Source organism: Trematomus bernacchii, unplaced genomic scaffold, assembly GCF_902827165.1.
Source record: "Trematomus bernacchii unplaced genomic scaffold, fTreBer1.1, whole genome shotgun sequence".
Lineage (NCBI taxonomy): Eukaryota > Metazoa > Chordata > Actinopteri > Perciformes > Nototheniidae > Trematomus > Trematomus bernacchii.
The window spans coordinates 5,610,863-5,638,803 of NW_022987899.1; the positions used below are offsets into that span (position 1 = coordinate 5,610,863).

General features: G+C 40.2%; 1 protein-coding gene across 1 annotated transcript in view; it reads right to left on the reverse strand.

Annotated features, from left to right (window-relative positions):
* Positions 1–26,018, reverse strand: part of igsf11 (immunoglobulin superfamily member 11) — an 88,519-nt gene extending 62,501 nt beyond the window's left edge. Inside the window, exons 1-2 of the mRNA XM_034114436.1 lie at positions 25,492–26,018; positions 281–310 (exon numbers count right to left, since the gene is read on the reverse strand). Of these exons, the coding sequence (XP_033970327.1) occupies positions 281–310; positions 25,492–25,552 (91 nt within the window). The 5' untranslated portion in view covers positions 25,553–26,018. The remainder of the gene's footprint in view (positions 1–280; positions 311–25,491) is intronic.
* Positions 26,019–27,941: the final 1,923 nt, after the last annotated feature.

The following is a 27,941-nucleotide window of genomic DNA, read 5'->3' on the forward strand; positions in this document are numbered from 1 at the left end:
TTTGTTTGTGTGTGATTATAGCTGATACTATAAGACACCCCTAATCCAGATTTTATGTTCACCATGATTAGGATAACAGGCTGCGCTAAATATGTGTGTGTGCATGTGTTCATTGGAAAAAAAACGACAAACTGGTTCACAAATCTCCCCAGTAATGCTCTCAATATCCATCCACCCACAGCCTGAACACACAGTCTACATTTTAATGCCTGCCAATCAAACCACCCCATCGCCTTTTGCATGCAGAGAAAAATCTGGAAAAGAAAGACTTTTTTTTTACCTTTCCCTGTGTGTAGATCAAACCTTGAACCTGCAGGGAAAAAAAGAAGAAAACATAATTACTGTTGTGTTTCGAGTGGGGCTGAGCAGATCATACAGTGTGCTACAACACTGATGAAGCAATTTAAAGAAAAATAAACAACATTATCTTCTCTCCTCTTTTCTCAATACTCCTCTATCATTGCCTATTGAGCCGTGTCACTCAAGACTTCCCTGCTGCAGCTAGTCATTGTGAGTACATGTTAACCTCAGCATTAGTGAGAGCATGGCAAACAAATTGACTTACTCTTTGTGTGTTTGAAAGAGAGTGTCTGTGTTATTGACAAATTATCTAACCAGACAGGGGACAGTTAATTAAATCCTTCCCGGGCACTGAGCTTAAAGTCATTATTGTGACTGGTTGCATAGCCACCAAAAAAATCAACATGTGCCAAGTACAAAACAAATACATAAACATACTGTATGCACTCCTTTAACAGAGACAGACACACAAAAAGCATTTCTCCTTCATGCCTGCTCAAATTGCAAACTGGCACCACATGTTTGCATCTTCACCTTGTAGTGATAGCATGCATAACAAAAATCGTAAATCTTTCCATTACCATAAGCTGTGTCAAATAGCCTGTGTGCCCAATAAAATAACTTTCTCTGCCAGGCAAAATAAAATCAGATGGCGGCTGAATTTGCCTCAATTGACTTCAATCTGACAGGCTGCCAATATCATCTTTACTGCCATCGTCATTACAGTTGGCAGCAATGACCACATTTGACTTCTGCTCGTATAGCGGCAGCAAACTAAACTTTCTATGTTTCAAATGTTACAATATTAAAGAATAAAGTATGTTACAGATTACTGCATGGCCATTTCAAATACATGTTTAAAGTGAAGAGGTTTGATAATACCCAGTGTCCACAGAGGACATAACAGAAAATACTTTGCAGATACATTTGCATCTTCATTTTGATACATAATAAATAATAGATTCACTGGGAATTATTATTAATGTTTTATACGCCTCCCAGTGCCAAACTCTACCTACTAACACTGCCAGTAGTAAATTCCCCAAAAGAACATTTTCTACCCATTTCCCCGAAGCACTCTACCCTCAATTACTGTATTCCAGTCTGAAGCAGATGCCCTGGAACCAACCATCTCATGTGTGGATGATGACCTGTTGTCTAGTTGGTTTTACACGTGCTAACAGATGCTCGCATTATCTGCTGCCTGATAAGGATCTGCTCAGCGGGATGGTCCAGCGCTGGCTGCGAATGATCAGTAACATTTTGCAAAGCTACAGTGAGTGTCATCAGCGATAAAAGCTTTTTGCCACGTTGGAACCACTTGACATGGCTTCTCATGGGAAAACATGCATTCAGCTTTCGATTTAGATTACAATCTCTTTGCTTTCCTAAATAACAGTACATACTCAATACTCCAGGCATATATTAGTAACATATGCCAGGATTTATAATAGATGTTTGTTGAACAATCAGTCTTCTTTTTATGTAATGCACAATCAGAAATACTCTATTCCCCCCACAGAGGGGAGACTACACTCCCTCATTGTTATGCACTGTAGTTTCTTTTATGGAATCGTGAAAAGAGGAGAGTTGGGCAGTTAGGCATGTCCTGTGCCGGAAAACCTTTAAATCTCTCAAGCAGAGAAGAAACTGACCACCGAGTCTACAGGAAGCCTGGAAACAACAGAGCTGCTGTGGCATACAAATCAGCTTAACAAAGTGTTTCATTAACACACACACACACACACACACACACACACACACACACACACACACACACACACACACACACACACACACACACACACACACACACACACACACACACACACACACACACACACACACACACACACACACACACACACACACACACAGTGTCTACAAGTCTATGTCTGGGGTTTTAATCCAAAATATATTAAATCACATGATCAAATCTCATTTAGCCATACCGTAAACAATCATTGTATTTGTCCTCATGTTACCTTTTCAACACAACCAATGCCTCAGCATTATGGTTTTCATGTTAGCTGTTAATATAACATTTTGTAGAGCGCAGAGTGCTTATAATCTTTGAAACATATGATCATGTGCTCGGTCCTATTACACCCCCTCGATGTGTGACAAGATCAAAACTCACACGAGGAAGGCCTTGTACTTGTTTACCCATGTCTTCACGTTAGATTCCTGAGGTTCAATGTTAGGATTTTGAGTTTCTTCACAATGCATTCAATGTTAGAAAGAAAAAGCACACAGTGATAATAGCCTATATTTTCCGCATGAGCTGGCTCTGGGAGCAGACGTGTAAGCTGAGGTTGACGCTGAGCCTGACTGATCCTTTTCATCTGCTGACAGACTCATCAGCAGAACCTTTACACTGTACGGCCTAAGTGTCCTGCACTCGAAGACCGAGACGAGCGATCATTTCATCAGTTGTCGAGCAGCGTGGCCTCACCACTCTCATTCATAAAGGTTAGCCAGCTGGAGCAAAGGCTCATAGTCGATCCCTGTCTCCAAAAAAGTTGTTTTAATACAACTAAACTGATCCCACAAATATGTTTCATTAAAACCTGTTAAGCCCCAAGCCTGTTTTTCAGGTCTCAGGCTCGAAAATGACATTTCCAGAACAAATGACCATATCTTCCCTTCTAAAAAGGGGAAAATTAATAATCTTTTTTCTCAAAGTAATGATAAACCTGTGAGTTGGATGTAGAAGAGTCAGAATCAATATAGATGTTTTTTATTTTAAAGAAAATTCAGATTGAACATAGTAAAAAACTGTAAATTATAGTGTCCGTCCAAAAATTCTTTTTTACTTATAGTGAAAACTACCCTTGAATGATGGTAAGGTAGACTAAAAGCGTTAGGAATCCAAAGTACAACATATAATGAGTACCCTGTATCAAGATTGATGCAAAACAAGTTAAATTTGACCTTTTTAGAGAGATTTAGCCAAAAAAACCCACTTCTGGGGTCATTTGGGTGGATTTGACCTATCTCTGGCGCCCCTTGGTCGATTTTGATGATTGACATCTCTTTTTAACCTCTAGAGCCAATGGAATCGAGGGAAAGTTCCACATACACACACAGGTTAACAAATAAGGAGTGAGATTGACGCGTAGCCAAAACCGGAGCTGCGACACACTCTGGTGGCTACCATTAGCAGCATATTTTTATTCTCCGATTTTTACATTAAAATTGAATTATGGATTATCAATATTTTGTTCAAAGTGACAGACACATTGGATTAACCTATGGATTAACCTTCAGCCGCGTTTTTTCTCGTTTTAATGCCATTGAACACGACTTTTGATCAGAATAACAGCTAAGGTGAGCATATCTCCGTGTTTTGCTACCTAAAGCTACGTCGTGTGTTGTCTGTATTTGCTTCCCCTGTCACGAGTTCTGATCGCTCAGTGATGATACTTATATTTCTATAATCTGTGGACTCTCAGGATGTTAGCTAAGCTTGTTTGTGCAGATCCAATAAGTATATCGATCGGTATAGCTAGAGTTCTGTGCTAACGGCGTTAAGATTGTTTCGCTCAGGGCTGATTCAGAGGCTCAGCGTTAGCCTTGTGTTTTATTTTGCTAAAAATGGTTCATATCATCAGTTAGCTGAGTTTCTTCCCGTTACATGGATATGAAACATTCATAGTTTATTAAATATTAAGAAGCCCTCAGCCGCTGTTTCCTGCAGATTATGCGTTTTTCCGCCCGGGGCCGGGGGGATGGGGCTTAACATTGCATGGTGTTCATGTAGAAAATTCTTATTTTATTTTTTATTTTCAGAAGTCCTTTGTTTTATCCAAATCAACCTGCTCCCTTTGCAGATTTCCACACACTTTGACTGTAAACAGAAAAAGACAACGCAGATATGTAGTATGGGAACGTATGTGTTGTTCTGGAGAAATACCAGAAAAGTATATGTACACATTAAATGATTCAATGGTTGAGATATCTGACAGAAATATATCTGAAGAAAATGCCCCTCCCTTAATGACCTGGTTGGGAAAGGACTGAATTAATGATTGGTTGAGGAAACCTCTCATATCAGAAATAGCGGCAACCAGTAACACTCAAAGCAGAAAGTGCTTTTAAATGAATGCCATGTATCGTTTCCTAGAGTGACTGCGTCCAAGAACAAACAAGCTAAAATACACATTTGACATGTAATCAACAGACTGTATAGTTTCCTGTCTGAATGCCATTATGCTCCATCTAACTCTCCCAGTAAAACGGTATGATTAGTCACTGCGTGAGTCCACACCGAGCAGGTTGAATTTAATCTCAACCTCTGAGGCACTTTACAGGATATTTCAAACCATTACACAAGCTCAACAATTTGCGGTGGCTGCCAAGCGCCTTCAAGGGAATGTCAGTTTCCATGGAGACCAAGCCACCAAAGCTGTAGGCCAGTCTATCGCCACGAGTCAAAAGAAAATAACAGTAAAATCCCACTGATGGGCACATATCAAAAACCCTTTGTGTAATTGTCTCTCGTGTACTGTCTTTTTTTCCTCCTGACATCCTAGTTATTTCTTAATCTTTACTCTCAAGCATCTGCCCCTGCGTTCGCCCATGTTAATAATTGCACACTTGCATTTCCTTGGCAGGTTCACTCAAACCCTGGAGGCATTTGAGGGAGTTAATGGAAAGATGTTTCATTTTAAAGAAAGTTGTAGAGTGGGAAACTAAGTCAGAAGAGGGAAACCTAAATCAATAAATAACAAAACATTTGTTTTGACAGTAGTTTTACTTGGCTGTTTAACGCTCCTGCCAAATGTAACCAAGAACAATGGATCAGAGTATGTGTATAAAAGGGGTTCCTCACAACGAAAACCTAGTTCGCCTACAGAGGGTTTTTAGCTTCTCTCAGCTCATTGCCCCCGCCAGGGAACTTCACATTGCTGTCGATGGGAGCGGCTGGTCCAAATAAATAAGACTAATAACCAATCAAGTTGAAAAGAAGATTAAAGCAGACCATGAACAACTCCCTGGATACAAAGTCCTGCATCAGCAAATCTTTATTAAAAAGCTCAAGGAAAATAACAATGCACCTCTCATTTCCGAACAAATTGACTAATAAATTAGATTTACAATTTGTTCTGTATTTGTAATACTTTTTCAAATCTTTTTTAATAAAAGTTTTCTATGAGCTTTAATCACATCTACTCCAAACATTATACTTCTTTAAACATATCACTAGATAATAGCTTTTCTCTCTCTCTGTAGCATAATGATTAGCAATACTTAGCTCTCCAAAAGCCGTCTAAAAACAGCCAGTAAACACAGGAAGAAAGGAAAGACCCAAATGATGACAATAGAGTTCAAGGTTTGATAGAAAATCATGGAGTAGGTAAGCGCACAGAGTTATGAAACAGTCAAGGGAGCCAGTTCAAACAAATCCAAAAGGGGCATGGAGGAAATCAAAAGACCAAGAAGCGATAATACTGCCGTTCCCATGCCGTTCAGATAAGAGATTTACAGAAACATACTGTGGGCCAGTTTATATTGTGGGTGGCTGATTAGGGAATGAGATGCAGGTAGGCTGTGAAGGCCATGAAACTAATGAGGGAAGTGGGAACAGGTGTCTAAAGATGGGAGGGGCAGTTAGGTGAATAGAAAAGGAGGGAAAGATCGAGGACATCTAGTGGAAGGTTGGAAATTAGAGAATTAGAGGCCGGGGGGAAAAGGAATAGGGCTGCAGATGAAGTACAGAGAGAAGTACACAATAAAACAAATCACTGGGTTACCTCAAGTTTTGCCTGTATTCAGACACTATTAAAGCAGTTGAGAGTTGAGACGGATACTTTATATATATGAGCTGTTAAAAATAGTTTTAAATTGACCTGCATGTGTGTAAAGGTCAATATTGACTTAGTTATTACTAGAATCAAGCAAAAAAACTGTCATAATGTCCTACCTCACTCACAGCTATACTTCCATATTAGGAAAGAGAACAAGTAAAGTAAGAGTTGGACAGTGAAGAAGTACAGCTTCAAGGAAAAGAACAATGTGTCTCCCAGAGGCAAACCTACGCTTGGCTCTCCTGCTAGTGTGTACAGCCAGAAGACGATCACCAGGTAGTGAGCTGAGCAGCAATGATTTAGATAACATGCCCAAACAAACCCCCTTAAGAGGGGAAGATTTACTTAAAACCAAGCAAACACATCCTTGGCATATATTCACACATGATTTCATGACCCACGGTGTTCACACCTGATTCTCTCCCCCTCCTGAGTGTTAATCAAGTTGTTTGTTTCAGGAAGGCATTATTCGTTTTTTCTCTTTGATTGCGTAGGTATGAATGCCTCCGAGTGAGCGTGTGAGCCCGCTCATGTGTGTATCAAGCATCACAAAACACACACTGTCCTTGAGAGTGCTGCAAACAAATTTAAACACAAGTAACAAAAGCCCCTCACGGCGTTATCACATTGATCATTGTTCGGCGCCGGCTCTCTTCATTACAATGCAGGCTGCGGCAGAGAGGTTGTTAAAGGATGTTTTCCTTTATGGAGAATGATTTGTTTGTTTTACGTTCCACCTCACTAGCCTCCAGGGCCCTAGCCTACATTACAGCACAAAGACTATATTAATCATTGATGATCAGACTGTTAATATTGCTCATATAATATGTATATGCACCTGAATAAAACAAATGAAGAGTTCATTCCAAAAGATTGAATCTCCGTGTTGTAGCAAAATGAGTACCTGAACAATATGAGGTCAATTCAATGTTCTTCAGCTACGCTTTTAAAAAGTGCAGAATATGTTTAAATGGGGTTTTATTCTGCAATTTCAAATCGGTCACTGGTGCAAGGAAAATAATTATTTTAACCCAACATATTGAATCGATACAAATCGAAAGACACTTTTAATAATGTGGGATGGTGTGTTCAAATTACTCATTTAAAAAAAACGAATGAACTACCTGAACTCAAAGGGGCTTACAAATCTCATATCTAAGGCGATTGCAGAATAATCATTTCATCCAGACGTTCTTTACCAATGAGGAGAGAAATGTCTCCAGAGGTCAATTAACTCATGTGTGAACTAAGGACTCTTGGCGAAGATTAATATGTTAATAAGCCAAGATAATAAAGACACATTCACACTTATGTTACACAAACGCAAAGCTAACACACAGTATGCACATCAACTGGCCATAATGATAAAGACAATGACAGCAAAACACAAATCACACATGTGTGTTTATCTCTTTTTATATTAAACACACATACACATACTGTACATATTTCCCAGCAGACTGCTGTCCTTTAATCACAAGTCGTGATTTAATTGGAAAAAGTGTGAAGGAAAAAAGAGCAGTAAGAGGGGGGGCTCAGTCTGGCACGGATACGTAAGAGCATGAGACTGATGGAGCCAAACTGGAGGATCCATATGCTTTTATCAAAAGGTCATTTTACACTCAATTTGTAAGTGGAGATAGCAGACTATTTTTATGTCTCTCTCTCAATCAGGACTCCATCACATGTCAGAAACCAAAATAAGATTCTTTGTGCAGAATAGCTGTCACTACTAAATTTGACTCATGGGCGGAAATAAATAGAGCAAATTAAGCAGGACAGAAAACTCTCTAGTTTACTGCAAAGTTGACTGTAAGAATCCTCTTTAAACAATCCCCCCCCCCCAAAAAAAATTGGTTTAGAAGTGAATTTGTTCTAAGTCTAGACTAAGCTGACCTAAACAATGTGTTCAACATGTTAAATTCAAAGGAGTGTACATTTTGGTGAAAACACATTTGTTTTCTTGCAGAGAGTAACATAAGAAGATTGGCCACTCTAATCTCTCTGTATGTAGCTACCTACAGGAGCTACATATAGAGACTAGATGTCTGCTAAGCTAAGTCTTAGCTTAGCTTAGCATCAATACTGACACTTTATAATATAATTAACAATTGACATGTAATTTGCTTAATCTTTCAAATAACAAAGCATTAAAAAGCCAGAGCAGTCATGTTCCTGATATGTTAAGGCCTAGCTTAGTCGCTTCAAGGATTCATACCATCACTGTGAGGTTGCCAGGCATTCAGCAGAGACTCCATTCTTTGTACTAAACTAAGCCCTGTTTGTTGAGCTTTTGTGCCTCATCAGAAGCGTTTTCAAAGCGTATTTTTCAGATTTACAAGAGAAAATACATCAAGAAAAAGGACTAGTGGTTTCCCCAGCTCCAATAGAATCAGAGTACCACTGCGCTAAGCTTATCTATTGGGACCACAATACAAAGCAAAAGTGTATTTCAAAATTGACAAGAAATTATTTTAATAAGAAAAAATTGATTTGGGATTAATGGGGTTATGCAGGACACATTTTGAAATGTGTTAACTGATTGTCCTGTCGGCTTCTCCTTTTGGGAAAGTCTCCCCTTTCAAAAGGATTCTGTTTTTTGATTGAGATTTTTAGAATAAAACACCTGATACCAAGCAAGTTGTTTTGCTTATTGTTCAAGCAACTTCTAGATGGCCCTAAAAACGTCAGACACTCGGGTCACCTCCTGAGTTCAGACTACAGGAAGTAACTGGTGGTCTTCATAATACATGAGGCCCACAGTGGGTTTCTCTGTAACTGCATCCGTCTAGAATGTGTTCATTCACACAGGCTTCATGAGTGTTGTTCATCCACCCTTATATACGGTACATAATTAGTGTGTTTAAGCTGCATGCAATCTCTCACAGATGCAATTCAGAGCAAATGTTGCTTGCGCAAGCACTGTAAAGCAAAATCACACATGCATGAACACATGCATATAAAACCCACCTCCAACACAAACACACACACATAATATACCTGGCCTACACACATTGCACATACAGTTTTACACCCCCACAGGTTTGCATTAGCACAGGGCGTCGTGCTGTTAGGCCCTTCGGCTATTCAGGCCCTTAAATTGGTCCCAGTGAGATGTTGGAGCTCAGGCCACAGGGCTGACCTCTAACTCTTCGCCTGTGTATCACAGAATTAGTCTCTGTCAGATGGATCAATACCTCCAGCAGCAGCTAGAGACCCAGCTCCCATGTAGGAAAACTGTTGTAGTGTATTAGTTTACCCATTATAATAATGGCAAAGGCCATCTGCAAATCTGTGAATGTGATAGGAAAGCAGAATCGGCTAATTCGTTTTTTTAATAGGTAGCATGGCCAACACTTAACACATTCCTTCTGATTTGGGACAATTTCTTTCAAATGTCTTAATGATGTCACTGATCACACTGATTTCCGTAATGAAAAGTGTAATTGTTTGTCCGTCAATATTATCTTTAAATTAAAAAAGAAATCTTGAAAAAGGGATCCAGATCTCACTGCGACCATAAGACATTCCTGTTAAAAAAAAAAATGTAATCATACTTGAAAATATAATGTGATTGTGAATTTTACATAATAATAACACCATATTTTTTTAAGATAAAATGCAGAATGATATCATACATATCTTAATCCAATCTATATCAAGTCCTCCAGCATTCATTAAATGTTTCTGAATGGAGTCTTCCCATCTCATTCCCACAGACTGATTCCTCTCCGGCTGCTGAGATGCCAGTATAGATGGAGTGAATCGGGATGAGGCCAACAGCAGTGTCTGCAGAGCTAAACTCCTGGTAAATTGTGCCAGCGCAGAACCGCACCACGTTGGGGCCTGGCTGCTGTGACGCTGGGGTCCTGGCAGAGAGAACAGGGCCCCTCTTGTTTTGGCAGGGGCATGTTGACAGGAAACATAATGCATTCACATGATAATGAGCCAGTTAATACATGCCCCTCGTACCGCCCTGCATTCTCTCCCTTACATACTGTAAAGTAAAGGTCTTAGACAGGGGGAAAAAAACACACACACACACGCAATCCACTGTACGCTGACACAAGCACATACACTCGTAGACACACAAGCATGCAGTCACAAACCCCTCAGTGTCTGGTGCAGAGCGGCCTGATCGCCGGTCTCATCACCAAGGAGACCAGCACTAAGCGGGCGCCTGGCAGAGACAGACTGCCATTTAGCATTTAGGACCCCACAAAGCTTTCAGACAGAGTATACAGCCCTTTTTCAATGAAGAGAAAGAGACGGAGAGAGTGATTGGTCACATGGATGCATGCAGAAAAATAGAGAAAAGTGAGGGGTGGACATTCATTCATTTTCTAACGCTGAATAACAAGAAGGAACAGTGATAGAGTGGAAGATTAGGTAGCAGTGAGCAGGTTAGAAGTAGATAGAAGAAGCCAGAATACATGATTATGGCTATGACGCAGAAAGATGGAAGATAAATAATGAGATTTGATTCGAAGTGTTTTACAGCGCTGACTAAGTAACTGCCGAGAGTGATGTGTCTATCTAACACAAAACACCTCTGAGTGTTAACAGGCACATGTGTGATTTCAGCTGACGTCACAAACGAGGAGAGCTATTCATAATTGTGCCCACCTGAGTCTCCACCAGGCTGGGGAGAAAAAATGCAGTACAAACGAACCATAAAAACAAAGTTATTCTCTTTTTTTTTTTAAATTAATTCCCCAAGCTGGGATAAAGGAAAGGGAATAAAAAGAGGGGAAATCAAGCTTTTGGGTGTTTTAAGAGCCCTTTGCCCTATGAACTGAAAGCGGTAGATCGAGGGATGACAGGAAACACAAATGTGTTAAATGGTTTAAGAGAGAGGGATTTAGGCTGTGGTGAGCTCCAGATGTTTTGGAGATGAAGGGAGGAAGAGAGGCGAGGGGGGGGGAGGGGGGAAGCTACTACTATAGGCGCAAATTGAATAGATAACCCAAGGTCTATCAGCCTTATACTGAACCTAACTGCCTGGCCGGGTTATTTCATTTTTTCATTTTTTATGTTTCATTGCTTTTCTACTTGTCTAACATCCCAAATGTTTTTCCATCTGTTGTCACCTCACTCCAGTTTGACCCCAGTTCTTTATCTCTGGTCCCAAAATCTCCTCCCCCATTCTCAGGTTTAACCAGGTGTGAAATCTTCCTGAGTGGCTTATTTGGTTTCTCTGCTTCCCTCTCCCCACTCCATCTAGTCCACTGGTCTCCAGTTATTCTCCCAGTCACGTTCTTCAAGAGTTAAGCTCAACCCCCTCTTTCGTGATGCTTTGATAACCAGCTCTGAAACACTGTATCATACAGTATATGCCTCATCTCATCTGCAGGGCCAATTTGCAGTGTTAATTTTTCACCCTAATTCAAACAAGGATTAATTAAAATGTGAATCTCTTTTTTCTCCCTGCTGAGCGTGGTGGTGGTGTAATCCGTGTGTGCTTCAGCTCTTCTGTGCAACCTGTATTCATGGGCTTTTATCTAAGCAGCGTTTTATTTGAACAATGGTGAATAGCGTCTCATGTGGCTGTACAGGCACACTGATGGCATTCTCAATGAGCTCTCCTATTGTAACCATCATCATTTTTAACAAAGAGTATTTTTTCCATTGTGCCCTAATATACAACAGATACTCCACGTCTCTTTGTCACCCAGTGGAGTGGTATAGTAATAAAGACAAGCTACATCTCTCGCTGTCTCCAAAAGCATTACGTGGCCCCATTCTGCTAAATTACAATGCACAATAGAGCAAAAGCCACACATTCAACTCTGGCCTTCGGAGGCCCAAATTCCATTGGGGAAATCATCTTCTAAATAATAAGAAATTGTTCTGGAACAGGACAATGTCCCATGTTAATAAAGCACCCTCCATCCTGAATGCAATAGAGTCACTGATCATCCCATGTCATCGTTAAAACCCTGCGTTTCATCTCACAGCTTTAATTACGGGAAAATGTCAACCGTTTACAGGCCAGAGAAGATGGATCACTTGATATTCTGCCATTGATTATGAGAAATGTTTATGAAGCTTTAGAATTCAACTCACAGGTCCCAGTGAGAATACTCTCTGTCCTGCTCTGTCTGACAGATCACGCCTTTTCCCCAACCTGCAGTTTTCTCTCGATATCGACATAATACAGTGCAGTTCTATCATCTCAGCGCCCTTCTGCCATTTTAACTGACACCACTATGGAGCAATAACACAGTGAACTGTAATTGCACATCATTGTTGCTTTGACATAATTACAGTTGTGATCGTGCATAGTGAGAAAACGACTTAATAATCTCTGTGTAATTGCCCCGATTGACTAGACAGTAGCTAATTGGATTATTTGACATTGTGTGGACGTGTACATTTTGCTGGTGTGTTTGTACGTACGAAAGTGTGTGCGCACATGTGTGTACATAGGACCAGTTATCAATAAACAAATAACCACAGGAGACTCTAATTGTGGGAACAGCAGGACAAAAGCATATCATCCCCCCTTTTCAGCCAGCTTGAACTCTGTGAATTGTCTGGCATAGCACACACATTCACACTTTATTATACTAAAGGAATGTATTCAACATAACTCCCAGTGAATTTCAATTTGTTCTTCATGTAAAGAAAAGTAATGAGGCATTGCATGTCATCTCATTCAGTCTGAGTAGGTTAACAGAAAAGTCGTAGAGTAGACTAATGCATCGATTCTAGAAAGGCGGTAAATGATTAAACACTTTGTTAGGATGAAAAAGATTCACTTAATGTTCTTTAGTTTAAATTGTTGATACCGCACTAAGGTTAAATGTTTCAGATAAGAAAACAAGGGTGTGCCACAAGGTTCATTCCTTGGCCCATTGTCATTTTTCATGTACATTTTACTTGTTATGACAGTACAAAATGATATTCATAATCATGACTTCTGTCTCACAGCTATGTCAATGAAACCCAAATCTGAGAGTTTATGCTGTGATGAATCTGATAACATTGCAATAAAAAGAAATACATTATAAAATGAAAGGCCACATTCACTGCTGAATTTAGCTGTTTCATCATCATTCATGTCTTTTCAATGCATGTTTTCCAGGCTACCAATCACCAGTATGATCACCTTCAACTCATACAAAATGGAGCTTCAACAGCATTAAATCAAATCCTCCCTTAACTGGCTCTCAGTTTGAGCTAGATCTCATTTCAAATACTGCAGCTTCTGCTAGCATATATATAGCAAACAATCTCACACAATCATATGTATCTCATCTCACCATCCCTTATGTACCCTGTCACGCCTTCTGAACACTGGGTGCTGGCTGACAGACTGTCACCAACATTTAAGAGGAAATTAGCGTTCAGCAGAGCATGTCCTACCAAGCCACATATCTTTAGATCCATTCTTCCTAGCAAAGATAAACCTGTGTAAATCTTCAAATCCAATGCAATGTTTATCTTGGGTAAGACACACTATCTTTGTTTACTTCTATTTAAAGAGAAATAAACAGATATCAGCTTTCCAGAACCAAGTACAGAGCTTTATTTTTCATCGATATGATCATTATGCTTCAAATATGTGTTTGTCTCTCCAGACACTGTACAATTTATTTTCCCGGCAGTAAATGTGAAGTCCTTTGAGACATTCTTTTTATTTTTTTGCAGGTAAAGGATGAGGGAGAGTGGACCACATGCAGCAAAGAGCCATTGGTTGGATTTGTGGGATGGAATCAACATTGGTACATCATCTTAGAAATGTCTCAAAGGTGGCGTTTTGGTAGCTTAGTTTTGACAGCTGACGCCCCCTTTAGGACATTTTTAAGATGATGAATTGGCTTTGGGACTCTGCAAAGACAAACATTCTGAATTTAAAGCAGTCTCCTTTGCAAAAATATCCAAGTAGCTTTTTATGTAGGACATTTCCTAACAAATCATGAAGAACTACAATAACTTGTCAAAAATAAGGAAATATACAGCAGGTGTTGATTAATACTAAGTGTGGCTTGACAATATCCATCTCCAATCTTGGTTTATCGTGTGTTTGCACGCAAGGTATTGCTCTTGTGTCACTGAACTGATCAAATAAAGCCAAAGCTATCTATAAGCCAGGGTCACAGACCAAATGACAAACATAATCTGCAGCAAAGCCCGTCTTAGCAGATGATTTGGGCCTTGGCTCAATAGTTTACACATTGTTCCATATTCACAAATCACCTCTTAGCGGAAAAGCTGGGTAAGGATCAGCAGCTGTGGCTCATCAGAGGAGGCAAGTAAGCAAGTCTCAGGGTGTTTCTCAATGTCGAGGAAGGCTCCTCTAGAGCCACTATTTCAAGGATGCTACGTCATCGAATCCCGCCGAAGGACTGTTCCAATGTCCAGGATCCTTGGAATTCTACCGAGGACTGAATCCTTCGTTGCGGGAAATATCGAGGATGCACCAGTGTATCCTCCGGGGTCTTAAAATCCCCACAATGCTTTGCGCACGGACCAATTTCCAAAATCTTTGGCGGAAAATGTAAGGCGGGGCCTCTCATATGACGCATACCTGCACACTTGCTAGCCTGTTCCATTCTTTGTTCTCCGAATGCCAGGAAGGATTCTTGCCTAGCTTCTGAAGGACCTGACTCGGAAGACATGTCCTACCAAGGAAGCGTCCTCGACATTGAGAAACACCCACAGTCTCGTTGGTCATATAAAACAACCAATTTCATTTGGTAATGATATAATGAAAGCAGAGACAAAATATGTTTTAAAAAAAGGAAAAATAGCTGTATGCCACTGCAATAAATTGAAGGTTTAATTTATGAAAGAACTCAACAGCACATTATTAGAATTATTTGTAGCTGAGCAAGCAAAAGTGTATGTTTTATGCTTTGTTTGAAACTGCACACATGCATATTATTAAAGGTCCTATGTCATGGCCATTTCTACTGATCATAATTCCATTGTTGAGGTATACTAAAATAGATTTACATTGTTCAATGTTCCAAAATCACATTGGTTTCTCATACAGCATCTCTGTATAGTATGTGTATTCACTCTCTGTCCTAAACGGCTTGTTGGAGCTCCTGCCCCCCCCTCCCTATGAGCCCAGTGGCCGTCTGCGAGACAGCGAGACACAGCTAAACCCAGCCCGAACACACACACACACCCGCAGCCTGGCTGGGAGTTTGTGTGTGTGCTCACACACCGACTCACAGCCTCGCCGCGTCCCGCCGTCTCAGGGAGGAGAAATCGGCGGAGCTGCAGCTGAGAAAAGATTGAGTGTGTGTGTGTGAGGAAACGTAACGGCTCCGCGGACGCTCTGCAGACACTCCGCGGACGTAACGGCTCCACGGACCAATCCACGGAGGGGTCGTCGTTACGTCACTTGGTTCCCGGAAGAAAAACTTGAAAAAGAAAATCTCCAACGAGGCGTTCTGGGGCAGCATAGACACGTATTTTCTGTGTTCTGTACTTTGAGGGTTTGTGACTTTGCAGACCGTTTACATGCATAAAAACCTTCATAACACACAAGGGGACGGGTAATAACCGGAAAAGCATGACATGGGACCTTTAACATTCATTGAAGTAGAAAGTCTTTGCTAGAAGTGCTGGGTGTATCTTAAAATGTATACCTTAAATTAATGTACTGATTATCATATTTAAGGGTTTCCTAACAAAGTCAGTGTCAGTGTAATTCTCCGAGGTAGGTTTCCTGAACAGAGTACTCATCTGTTTCTACCCTCAGCAGCCCTCCCCTTAGTCGATGTCACGTAGGGCAAATGTGCAAGACCAGCACTCCATTATTGTGTTACACTTATTTAAAGCTCCTCCAATAGCTGGGATCTACTTAAAGGCTTTTTGTAGGATAGTGGACACACACACACACACACACACACACACACACACACACACACACACACACACACACACACACACACACACACACACACACACACACACACACACACACACACACACACACACACACACACACAGACACAGTGTGTCAGTGGGCTCTGTGACAATACTACTATCTGGCATTATCAGTCTGTGCAATATCCTCGTGATATGAATGCGTGTGGGAGGGTGGGTTGAAAGTTCTTGTATGTATGTGTGTGTGTGTGTGTATGTATGTGTGTATGTATGTATGTATGTATGTATGTATGTATGTATGTATGTATGTATGTATGTGTGTGTGTGTGTGTGTGTGTGTGTGTGTGTGTGTGTGTGTGTGTGTGTGTGTGTGTGTGTGTGTGTGTGTGTGTGTGTGTGTGTGTGTGTGTGTGTGCCATTATGTGTGGGTGGGTAGGTACATTGATGCCTTAACATGTTTGTGTGTGTAATGGTGAATTTGGCCTTTGATATTCTGGCAACACTATCTAGGGCCGAGTGGATTTGCGAATTGAGCACATTACAAATACAAAGCAGTGTGCAGTGTACTGGACAGTATTTCCCTGCCCCCACCAACAGTCTCCAGGCTGTCAGGGAGGCCAAACAGATAAGGCAGTGGAGGCATGGATTAAGGGTTAAAGGGGAACAGCAGCATATGGTGCCCCCTGATATCCATGCCCCTTATATAGTTGTTAGACTAACACCACCCACGTGGTCGCCACGAGAAGCACGTCGCACTGGGTGTAAGAAAACATTGCTCATCTCTTATTTTTTTAACCATTAAAGTTTAGAATATGCTTTTAAGAAGTTTTAGTAGTCAAAGGTTCATTAAGTTGTGAAATAAATGCATATAAATCTAAATTTCAACAGAATGTAATGCGCAGATCTTTAGCAATGAAATATTTGTATAAAGGTTGTCTATGCCTCAGTGTTCTATGTGTGTGTATGCAGGGGCGCCGCCAGGGATTTTGGGCCCCATGAAAAGATAATCACATTGGTTACTTAAACATTTTTTTCTTAATGTTCTAAAATTGTTTGGGCCCTTGTCAGTCACGGGCCCTTAGAATCGTCCTAACTTTTCACCCCCTTATGGCGCCCCTGTGTGTATGTACATAGTAGGATGGGGGGGGGGGGGGGGGGGTTGTATATGTTTGTGTGGTATTGCAAACGTTTCATTTGTAAGTGCCTCTGATTGTGTGTGTATTCAGAAAATGTGCGTTCCCCAGTTTGCCAGAGTCCCACCTGTGCCCCCTTCTGTTCTTTTGGATACAACAGCGACAATGTTAAGGGGAAGTCTGCTGTAACAATGCACAGATGGGACCTCTCCTGCTAGCCTTTTTCTCTCCCAGTCGTTCCCTCCCTCTAACTATTGCTCTGTCTCTTTTTGACTCTCTTTTCTTTCTCTCTCACTCCTTAACGTGCCATTCTTCCTGGCTGTTCACTCGCATCACATTTGACATGTTCATTCATTGTCTGCGAGGACAGAACAAGCGGGGACCACTTTTCAGTCTCATCCTCGTCCCTGGAAAGTAATGTGTGTGTCGACAGAGTGTGTGGGACGAAGGAGAAAGAAACAGCAGACAGAGAGATATTTAGAGTGTGTGAAAGCAAGGCACAGAGGGATCTAAAGAATAAAGAAGAGAGACAGTGAAAAAGAGTGAAACTGGAATACAGAGTGATGTGAAGGGAGGCAAAACACTAAATACAAGGACGCAAGGAGGTTGGAGAGAAACACAGAGGGATTTAGGTCAGGATAAGGGAGGGAAAGCAAAGTTTGACCTGTATCTTGAAAGAATTACACCTCACTAAAAGAGTATGGCTCTGGGGCGTTGTAAAAACGAGGGACTTGTAATGAATCTACGGAAAGCTGATGCCCAACATCTCCTACAGTGAGTGTCTAAAGCAATTAGCACACATTTATTGAGAGTTAATGTGTGTCACACCAAGAGCTCGCCTTCTACTCCTGCAGGGGCATCTCTATTAGGTGTCCTCACTAACCAGATCAGTACAAGTGTGGTGCTGAATGAACATTAAAAGCACCAGGCTTTGTTGAATGGCCCGTGCACACACTGCTTCAGACATCCCTTATTAACTCCACTGACAAATTGAAACCCTTAAAGTCAACTGGAAATGTGTTGTGCGTTAAAAACTGTGACAATGTGTGGTAATATTCTCAACATTTGTGTTCCTAAAAAACGATTGCTTCTTTTCTTTTTCCCTAAATGTTTTAATTGGGGTTAAAATGACGTAATCCATTGCCGTCCACTTCAACACATACCTTTAATTTCATTGTTGTCACAGATATGTGGCTATATTGCAGATTTAGCTGATGTGCTGCATGGGTGCAACAGCCAAAATGAACAACCTTTTCGGAAATCAACCTTTTTTTTCTTTGATGTGTGTTTCATTTGAATGGATTTTGAGAGAAGAGACATTGAACTAGATTAAAAGAGCAAACGCACACACAAAAAGAAAAACAGCAGTGTTTTACCCCAACTGCCAGTTTATGAATTACCTATGGCTGTGAAAAGCCCTGGGCATATTTCATGCAGGAGAATCCATTCCCTTTTTCTCTTTGTTCCCCTGTATTTTATTCACTTTGCAGTATTATGCATTTCCATTAGCAGATATGAGTGTCAGGACAACGGGCAGATGGTTTCAAGTTCAGTTCATCAGCTCACCCTGACCACAGAGATAAAGGATTCCACTGAGCTAACATGCTGCTGTCATTGGAATACAAAGTGATCAAGGAAATTTCCTCTGACATAATGAATGTTTTGCAGCAAGAATGTTCTAAATGCTGGTGGGTTCATCTTTTTTAAAACCGTGTCTGACCCTCAAAAGCTTTTATTAACTCTAAGGAGGGAAGTAATTTATGTAGGTACACTCAATTAGGCACATTACAGTAAAGGTAGCCATTACAGTCGAGCAAGGACAGCAATAATGTGCAACATTGAGCAATTTATACAATTACAATCCTCTGGAATATGATTATATGACTTATATGTATTTGGAGGGCCTGTGCAATTATCTGGTCAAGATAACTCATTGGACCACCATGAACTAAAGCAGGTCACAGGATCTGCATTATCTCGCAGTGACACAAGCCAGCACAGCAGCTGGGTTCATCATGTGCTGTAAGGTCATTTAGTTGTTGTGTGGATCAATTAACAATCCATTTCAAATTAGTGATGCAATGCCACAGCACACCAGGGGAGCACAGTTAAAAATACCTATACAGTATAGTCCTTGCTTCAGGACTCACTCAGCCATGCATCCTTCCTCCAGGCCTGCTGTAAACGCAGCTCCCACTGCAACATTTCATGTAGCTGTCTGTCATTATAGAAGGTTTGCCTCCTCTGGGAGCAGTGTGATATTTGCCTTTGTGTTTTACTAAATGCTATAGTGCTGGAAAGTCTGGTCTAATTTAACCCTCGTTTCAGATGAATCATCATCATCATCGCCATCAGATCGTCATCACATACAGTATATGTCCAATTTAACGTGTATGTATAGGTAAAAAGGGATGAATGATTTGAACAATGAAATCCCTGAAATTAATATAGTTATGTGTACAACACTTTCCTTATCTTAGTTTTACCCCACATTGCTCACTTTTTGGGCTTTTCTCTATTGGCAAAACCTACTTACTTACTTACTGTAAGATTGAGTGGTTTATTGGCCAAAGCAAAATAAGAGTAAACAACATACCCTCAAGAAACCTGAGAAAAATATTTCAAAATATCAGGGAATGGGTTAGCAAATTATAGGGAGCAAATTAAGGAAGTTAAAGGGAGGGGTTATGAATTCTGAGTAATAATAAAGCAAAACAATTTAACCATCATAATCTTCTAGGGTGCTGATTTTTCAGTTCATTTACAAAAGGTTTTACTGATCAAGTCAAAAAGCTATTCACAAATCCCATGCATATGAATGAACAGCTGAACAGACTGAAGTTTCCTTTCATACTGACATCGAGCTGAGTGGAGAGTGTGAATCTGCCAAATGAACATAAAAGACAAACTGACTACACCGAGCTTATCTGATTGGTTGATCAAACAGATGAAGTCATTACAAACCACGGGAATCCTTTTGGGATCTACTGTAATGTATTGGAATAATGTGCGCACAGGAGCATTGATCTGAGCTCATAATGGCCTACAATGATAAACACAGCATCCATTATTGGTAATACCAGAGATCAACTTAACGAGCCTCTGGCAGACACTGATTGATAGGAAGTAAATGGTGTAGGAGGGCTTTTGTCTAATCCACGTCAATTATCGTTGATTGTTGCGAACCTGAAAGTGTGCAGGTGCCCTGAAGATTGAGTGAACAGAGATCATTTTAGCAGATTTCTGATGGTAAATTAAGTAAAACAGACATTTTTCCCAAGTCCAAAGTGTAGCTTATTAACACTGGCACATTAATCTGTTTGGTTGAAAGTGAACTTTGTTGAAAAACGTTTAATTACATGGATTTTGAGCTAGATCACTTTTTGACACCAGGTTTAAATATTGTGCATGAGTCTACAATGAAACAATGACTATTCTGTTCGAGTGTGTTCTATGTGACTGTCATTTAAGCTGCTGACTCACACTCACGGCTTTGCATGGATTCATGGGAATAGGGAAACATGGGAGACTATTCACACTCTTCTTTCATTCTGAGCATTATAAGTAAGCAGCAATTTAAAGTTACAGAGATTAAAGCCTTTGTAAAAAGGTTTTCCTTATAATATATGAAACTCATCAAAACTTGATTATGGCGTCCTTAACGTTTTAACTGAATGTACCAAATATCTCCTGAGTCACTAGGTGACGGAGGAGTCCTGTCAGCAAACGTCCTGTCAAACCTCAAGAGCCAGCGAAGCAAAACTGCTCATTTCAAGGAGGATCTCCAGGGTGCCACGACAGGATGAAGACATTCACCTTAAATATGCATTAGCTCAGGGCTCCTCACAAAATCACACACACTCAAAAATAAAATTAAGTAAAAAAATGTTTTAAACAAAATACTATAACAGTTTGTCACTTCAAGCATGTAGGTTCACTTATGTGGTTTTGTCATAGATTAGTTTTGGCTTTTGGAACTGTACCTTCAGTTATAAAGTGGAGGAGTTTCCTTTTGCAGGTTCTTAACCAACATCAGCTTTAATAAGAGTGCAATTAATACACTTAATCCATTGAGAAGTAATGACTCAAGCATACTGAGAAAAAACTGGTTACTGCAGGTTTTCATTGCAACTTGTCGAACAAGTCGTAAAATAAACGTTTAAATACTTCAATCACATAATTCCTCTACAGAGGACATCATTTATACTGAAAGCAAAGTGTTTGCCACCTTAAGTGTTATACTGTAGATGATGACACTGAATCTTAAACAAGTTTTACAGGCCTGCCTCCAGATCATCTTCTGTTTTGAGAAATGACACTCTACTTCTCCAACACTCTTTTTAATCATCTAACCCAAATGTAGTTTAAAAACGTGTTCAGCTTCGGCAGCAGCATCGCCTTGCTCCCACACGCTCATGATACCCTCATTTGCCACTCTGATTAAAAGGTACAACCAACCCCAAAACCTCAAACCCCAAACCTCTGTGAGCTGACCACATCAGATGTTTGCCCCAGATGCTTGGCCAACTTCCGTGCCGCAGAGCTGGACTCTTTGGGACCTAGTTTAATGTGTGCTTAAGAGACCGTGGGACCAGGCGAATGCTGTGCTCTCTTCCTCCAAATATCTGCCATCATTTATTCATTCACACTCCCAGGTTGGCCGCTGCTGCCATCATCTGAGGACCCCGGCGTCTGAAGTTCTCTGCGCCTCTGTCGCTCAAACGCACACACGCATATGTACACACGCACATGCACTTTGCTAGCAGTCCCAGAGGTCTTTTAATTTTTTGAGAAGCTATTTTTAGCGAGAAAAATAATCGAGGTGGAAAGTTCCATCTGTCCAACACTCTTGTTCCAGCTGCTCCTTTTTAGTAGCAGGCGGAAAGAGGAGGGGGAAAAAAACGCTACTTATCAGATAAAACTGATCCAGACGGGATTTTCTATCATATGCAATCTGCATTAGCAGGATTTTGAGAGGCATGTTCTTAGTTGGATGCCAGGTTTTTTAACTGCTAGATCACCTGAGGTTAAACAACTGAGAGTACTTTAAAATGGCATGCTGAGCTCTCTCCACTTCTCTCCACACGTTTTATCTTTTCTAAGCTTGTATCACTCTGTTCTTTCCATCCCTCATTATCATTTTGACTACCTGCAACTGTTAGAGAGAATAATTGACTGGGAAAAAAAACAAAGTGGCTTTGAAGTGGCAATAGAAACACACCAGTAAACATGGTTTCGCTGATTGTAGATTTATGTTAGGACCTGCTTTACATTTACAGGTATTAAAGTGGCCACATTTAGCTTTTCCCTCCACAGCTGCGTGTATTTTGGCCTGAAAACCATGACGACTGCAACTCTGAAATCAGTGCAACTGATTCATATTGAGTGACACATTGATTGAAATCAAATCCACAAATTGAGCAAAGGACACCATTTAGACCTGCTCTATAATTTCATACTGTAGGCAGACCCTTAAAGGTTAACAAGCTCACAGAGAAAGTGGAGAAGGGAGCTGTTCTAAGTTCAGCTTTGATGCAGACATGAATGCCCTGAATGTCAATGAGCTAAAGAAACACTCAATGTTGCCTTTTTTTATTTGCTCCTTGTCCTCACTGGACTCTTTTTTTCAAACAAACAGGACAGTGATATGGAAGCCTGGAAGCTTATCTAAACATTTCACCATCACAAGATATACATATATATGCACATTTGAAATGTTCTCTATAGGATCTGTTATGCAGAAAACCAAAGCAAACAATAGTTGATAAAAAGTTCAGAGCCACCACCGCCGCTTGAATTTAATTTGCTGAATTGATTGGACCTCCGGATCGCTCGCTGTAACACCCTTGAGGGTTGTTCTGGGTAAATCGTTAAATCCGGGCATCATGGACAGAGCCGCTCTGTGTTGGTATCACCATGGGGGTTCGTTCTGACAACAGCTGAACCAATCTATTTGTTGCATACTGTAGAGCCTCTACTGTTTATTCTTCCAACTTTTACAAACTTTCTTCAAATTCTTCAAGCACTACAGATCCGAACTGCCAGACTGTTCTTCACTGTGCAGCTGTATTTCTAATCGAGAGGAACGGATGCAATATTTATGTGTGACTGGGGAGGGTTGGTGGCTAAAGAAGGACAAGACATGTCTAACTAATGCTGAAAGTACAAACATGGCCGTGGATGAAGCCTGTCCGAGTCACTTGTGAATTTTACTTCATGTTGTCATAGTTTCTTATAGTTTTCTGCTTCTTCAAACTTTCCTCTTTTCACTATGTTTACTTGCTTGGTGTGCCTCCACAGCTACACATGCTTTCAAGCTATTAAAAGTTGTTGTCATAAAGCTATCGTATTTATTTTTATCTTAAGTTGAACACGTAACATCAAATAAACGATTCTGGCCTCATTGTGTAATACCCGCAACAATTTGGTGTCCCCTAACATAATGAACTGATCAGATCAATGGAGTGACAATGTCTGACATGCAAAAAGTGGAGGTCAGTACACAAAGCCAAAACAAGCAACCACAATCAATACTGACTTTGCTGCATCAGAGTGTATTTATAGAAACACAAGCAGCTCCCCACCAAGACGCAAGAGGAGGGAAGAAAAACTGTCCAGCAAATACAGCTTCTTTCTGAACAAGCCGCCCTGTTAATAGAGCTGGGCAGTTTATTATTTCTATAAACTCATCTGTAGACTTGAACCTTCACCTATTGTTATTTCTAAAGTTGTTTTTTTATTTGATGGACATGTAATAAAGAAAGTAAAGAGTGGTCACACACCACAATTGTTTATTGTGAACCTTTTTTTCAGACAATCGGTCAGAATGATTCGAATACATTTTGTGTGTGATTGTGTGAGTGTGTGTTTGTGTGTGTGTGTTTGTGTGTGTGTGTGTGTGTGTATATATGTTCCCTTAAGTAAAGCTGACAAGACGCCATGCATTCACTCACTTTGGAGGTCTACACCCAAACAAGTGAGCAGCGGAGTGAAACACATGGACAATCAAGACTAAATTCAATCTCACACAATTGTTCTGTCCAAATTGACATGTCAGGCCAGAGTGTGTGTGTGTGTGTGTGTGTGTGTGTGTGTGTCTGTGTCTGTGTCTGTGTGTGTGTGTGTGTGTGTGTGTGTGTCTGTGTGTGTGTGTGTGTGTGTGTGTGTGCGTGCGTGCGTGCGTGTGTGTGTGTGTGTGTGTGTGTGTGTGTGTGTGTGTGTGTGTGTGTGTGTGTGTGTGTGTGTGTGTGTCTGTGTGTGTGGTTCAGTGAGAATGTTTTGTGTTTCCTGGCATGAGGCTTTAAGGGAACCTGGTTGGCATTGTCTAGCATTGTTTTGCTATTTGTTCTCATAAATGTGCATATGTGCACACTATGTGAAAGAAAGTTTAATGAACTCATTCATTTCAAATATGAATAATGCATCCTTATTCATTAAACTACAGCATATGTTCATGAATAATGATGCTCATTTATTGTACCATTAGAATTTCTTTAATGGGTTCTCTAGTTAATCTAAAATATTCCCAAATGCCTTTCATAAACTATAGAAACCTTCTGGTATTTATAAGGGCTTATACCAAATGTTGCTTTATATTACTTATATTTTACATTGTTTTATACTAGCCTACTGTCAACACAAACTTGTGAAAAACTAGCATTATTAAAACGTAAGATAAGCTTACGAAATTACAGTAAAACAAACTTGCTATTAGGTGCCCCACACACACATTTACATACAATTCCCCAAAGAAGAATTATGGCTATATGGATGATATTCTGTTTCAAGATATTATTCCCCTGAGCTGCCTGGTATATGCTTCTCGTTAATCAGTCTGCCCCGTTTCTATTTCAAAACACGGACACTCTCACCATATGTCACGTTTTAATATTCGCTGGTCGTTGAGTGTTTTAAAACCTTGTAATGTTAGACCTCGTGTTGTGTACGACGCGCAAAAGCGATATCAGGCACAGCAGAGAGCATTAAGGATAAGACGGGCACAGTCAAAAGTGCTTTTGGGAGAGATGACATCGCAACCATCAGGGAAAAGTCATCCTAAATCGGTGCTTTAGTTTTTTGTGGAAATGCCGGGGATTTGTCAGACTGATCCAAACATACAGTATTAAGGAAGAGGGGGATCAAATGGATGTGGCACGCGCTATTGGATAGGAGTTGAGCCTGTGGCACAATTTAATTCCAAATACATCTGTTTTTGCAGCACTCATCCACATGTATCGTAATACTGATTTGTTCACGTGATAGAAAATAGTTAAGCCTTTTGGAAAATGTCATATAAGTATAACCTATTATTATTATTATTATTATTATAATAGTGTGTGTGTCACGACTTGTGCTTGTAGTTGAGCAGAGGTAAACAAGTTTTCAAGTGTCACACAACTTACCCTCCATGCAGAAAATGATCATCCAGGCTATCCATAGGTCCGAGTTATGAAACTTCACCATGGTTCGTAACTGTTCAGTGACTGGTCCTCAGTTTAAGCCCAGTGCCTTCTTCTTTATGAAATCTCAGTTCTGCTCACAGTTTCCTTGCAGATAAGTAACTGTCCCTGCTGATGGCACGAGGCATGAAAGCTGTCCGGGGGTATTACGCTGCGCACACCAGCGACATTTCCACAAAACAACGTCAAAAAGTATTCAAAAAAACAACACAGTGAGCATTTCTATCCAACGGGCACTTGTCTCTCCTCCGGCTCTTTTCAACTCCGCCTTTCCTCTCGTTCTTTGGTAGCTGCTGTTCACTCCAAGACTGTTTTATTTCCTCTCCAGTCAGTTTACGCACGCTAGCGAACACTCAATGTCCACCTGCTGGTGAACAAAAATATGCCCACTGTCGCTGAAAGTTACTTACAAACAGATCACAAACTGGCACTTTTCCCGTCCGCTTGGTGAGTCTCTCCAACGCGTCTTGTTGCGCTCCATGGTTTCTCGTCTGCTCAACTGCGGCTGATCCGACCTGGGAGCAAACACACAGCATTGGTAACAAGAAGACTTCCTGTTTATATTTTCCAAAGTAAAACATCCTTGGGTGTTTGCCAAAGGACACCGTGTCAGACCATCGGTCAGGGTTGAACCACTTCACTTCTTTAAACCTGTGTGCCCGACACATGTTCAAAAAATAGTTACTCAACAATAAAAGTAAAGGACAATTAAAATAATTGTGTTTGAAAAAATGTTTTGGGAAGTAACAAAAGTCGTATTACAATTACTTTTCTGAACAAACCATATCGTTTATAATGTCAACTCCACTCTTAAGTAACACAACACCACTTGTCTCTACTCTATAATAGACTGTAAGACCACATCAATAGGCCAGTACTAAATGGTCTTGCGAGAAAAAGCACCTGAAATCAGTGTGCATTTACTTTGTAGGTCAAATCCACCTGACTTCCTGTTTCAGTGTGAGTGTGTCTGTGCGGCTTGGTGGTGATCAGCAGAGGATGATTAAGATGAGCTCGAGCCGGGCTGTTGCTGGGAGACCGCTGACGCCAGACGAGAGAGAGAGACGTTCATGCCCCCCTGCGGTGCAATCACAGAACAACAGAACAGAATACAATAGAATAGAACAAAATGAGATATCATATAATATATTTAAATAGAACAGAATAAGATATTGCAGAATACAGTTAGATAGAATACAATAGAACAGTAAAATAGACATAGAAAAAGATAGAATATAATTGGATCAAATATAGTTGGTATTCTTTATAGTGACACTGTGCATGATTTCCTGGATAAGCATTTTTCTTTTACAATTTTTTCAGTAAATTATGTAAAGTAAATGAATACATTACATTGTACAATAAAGAATCAATAATATAACATAATACAATGCAAGGCTATTTTTATTTTTTTGTATCTTAGCTAGAATTATTTAACCTCTTTGATTGATGTTGTCATAACAGGCCCTTTCTTCTGAGTCATTCCTATTATTTGAAAAGTTGATATGTAAATATCAGTCTAATGTCACTGCGAGGACAGTTTCATTCAGGTGAGTGTTTCACACATCATAAGCAAGAACCAGCATGCACAACACAGACTACAGATATACTGTGTAGAATATGCCGTGTCTTTGTGTTTTAACTCCTTTTTTATCCTAATTGATCAAAGCTTGTCATTTGCAGCAAAACTGAAACTGTGAGAAGTGGCTGCAGGCTAAGTAACTACTCAGCGATTCAAAGGAGCCGCTGAGAAGACTGCATCAAACAACCTGTGTTCGCTCTGATCCACTGATCACACTCAGCTCACCTCAGCACTAAATCACTGCTTATATCTCTTACTTCACAGGGTGCCTGGTCATGGCACAGTGTGTAAGGTAAAAAAGATTTCAAAGATTTCAAAAGAGAAACCTTCTGACTGAAGTATTTTTTGAATGTTCTATCCTAAATTAGATTTTTAGTTTGAGAAAAGGTATACTCAAAGGGAAAAACATGATGGGTGCAATCCACTATACATACATTCCTTTATTCCTTATTCTACCCTGTAGCTGTTGGAATAAACTCACAGACATGAAGCTGTTGCTGTAGACAAACAGGTACCAGAGTTAAGAATGCCCAAGGTCCTTATGTAAGATGACAACAAATTACAAAAACACCTGAAAAACATCTTACATCTTCAAATTGCTTCCTATAGTTTAACCAACATATAGTTACTGTAACATTAAGAAAAAGAAAGGTCGCAAATACTTACACTTGAGAAGCTGAAACTAGAACATATTTAATTTCTGCTAAATAAATTCCATAAATATTTTTCAAATATCAAAGTAGTAAGACACATGTTCTGTCATTGACTAATCATTTCAGCTTTAGTTCACTTTGAGACAAGACACTGTACT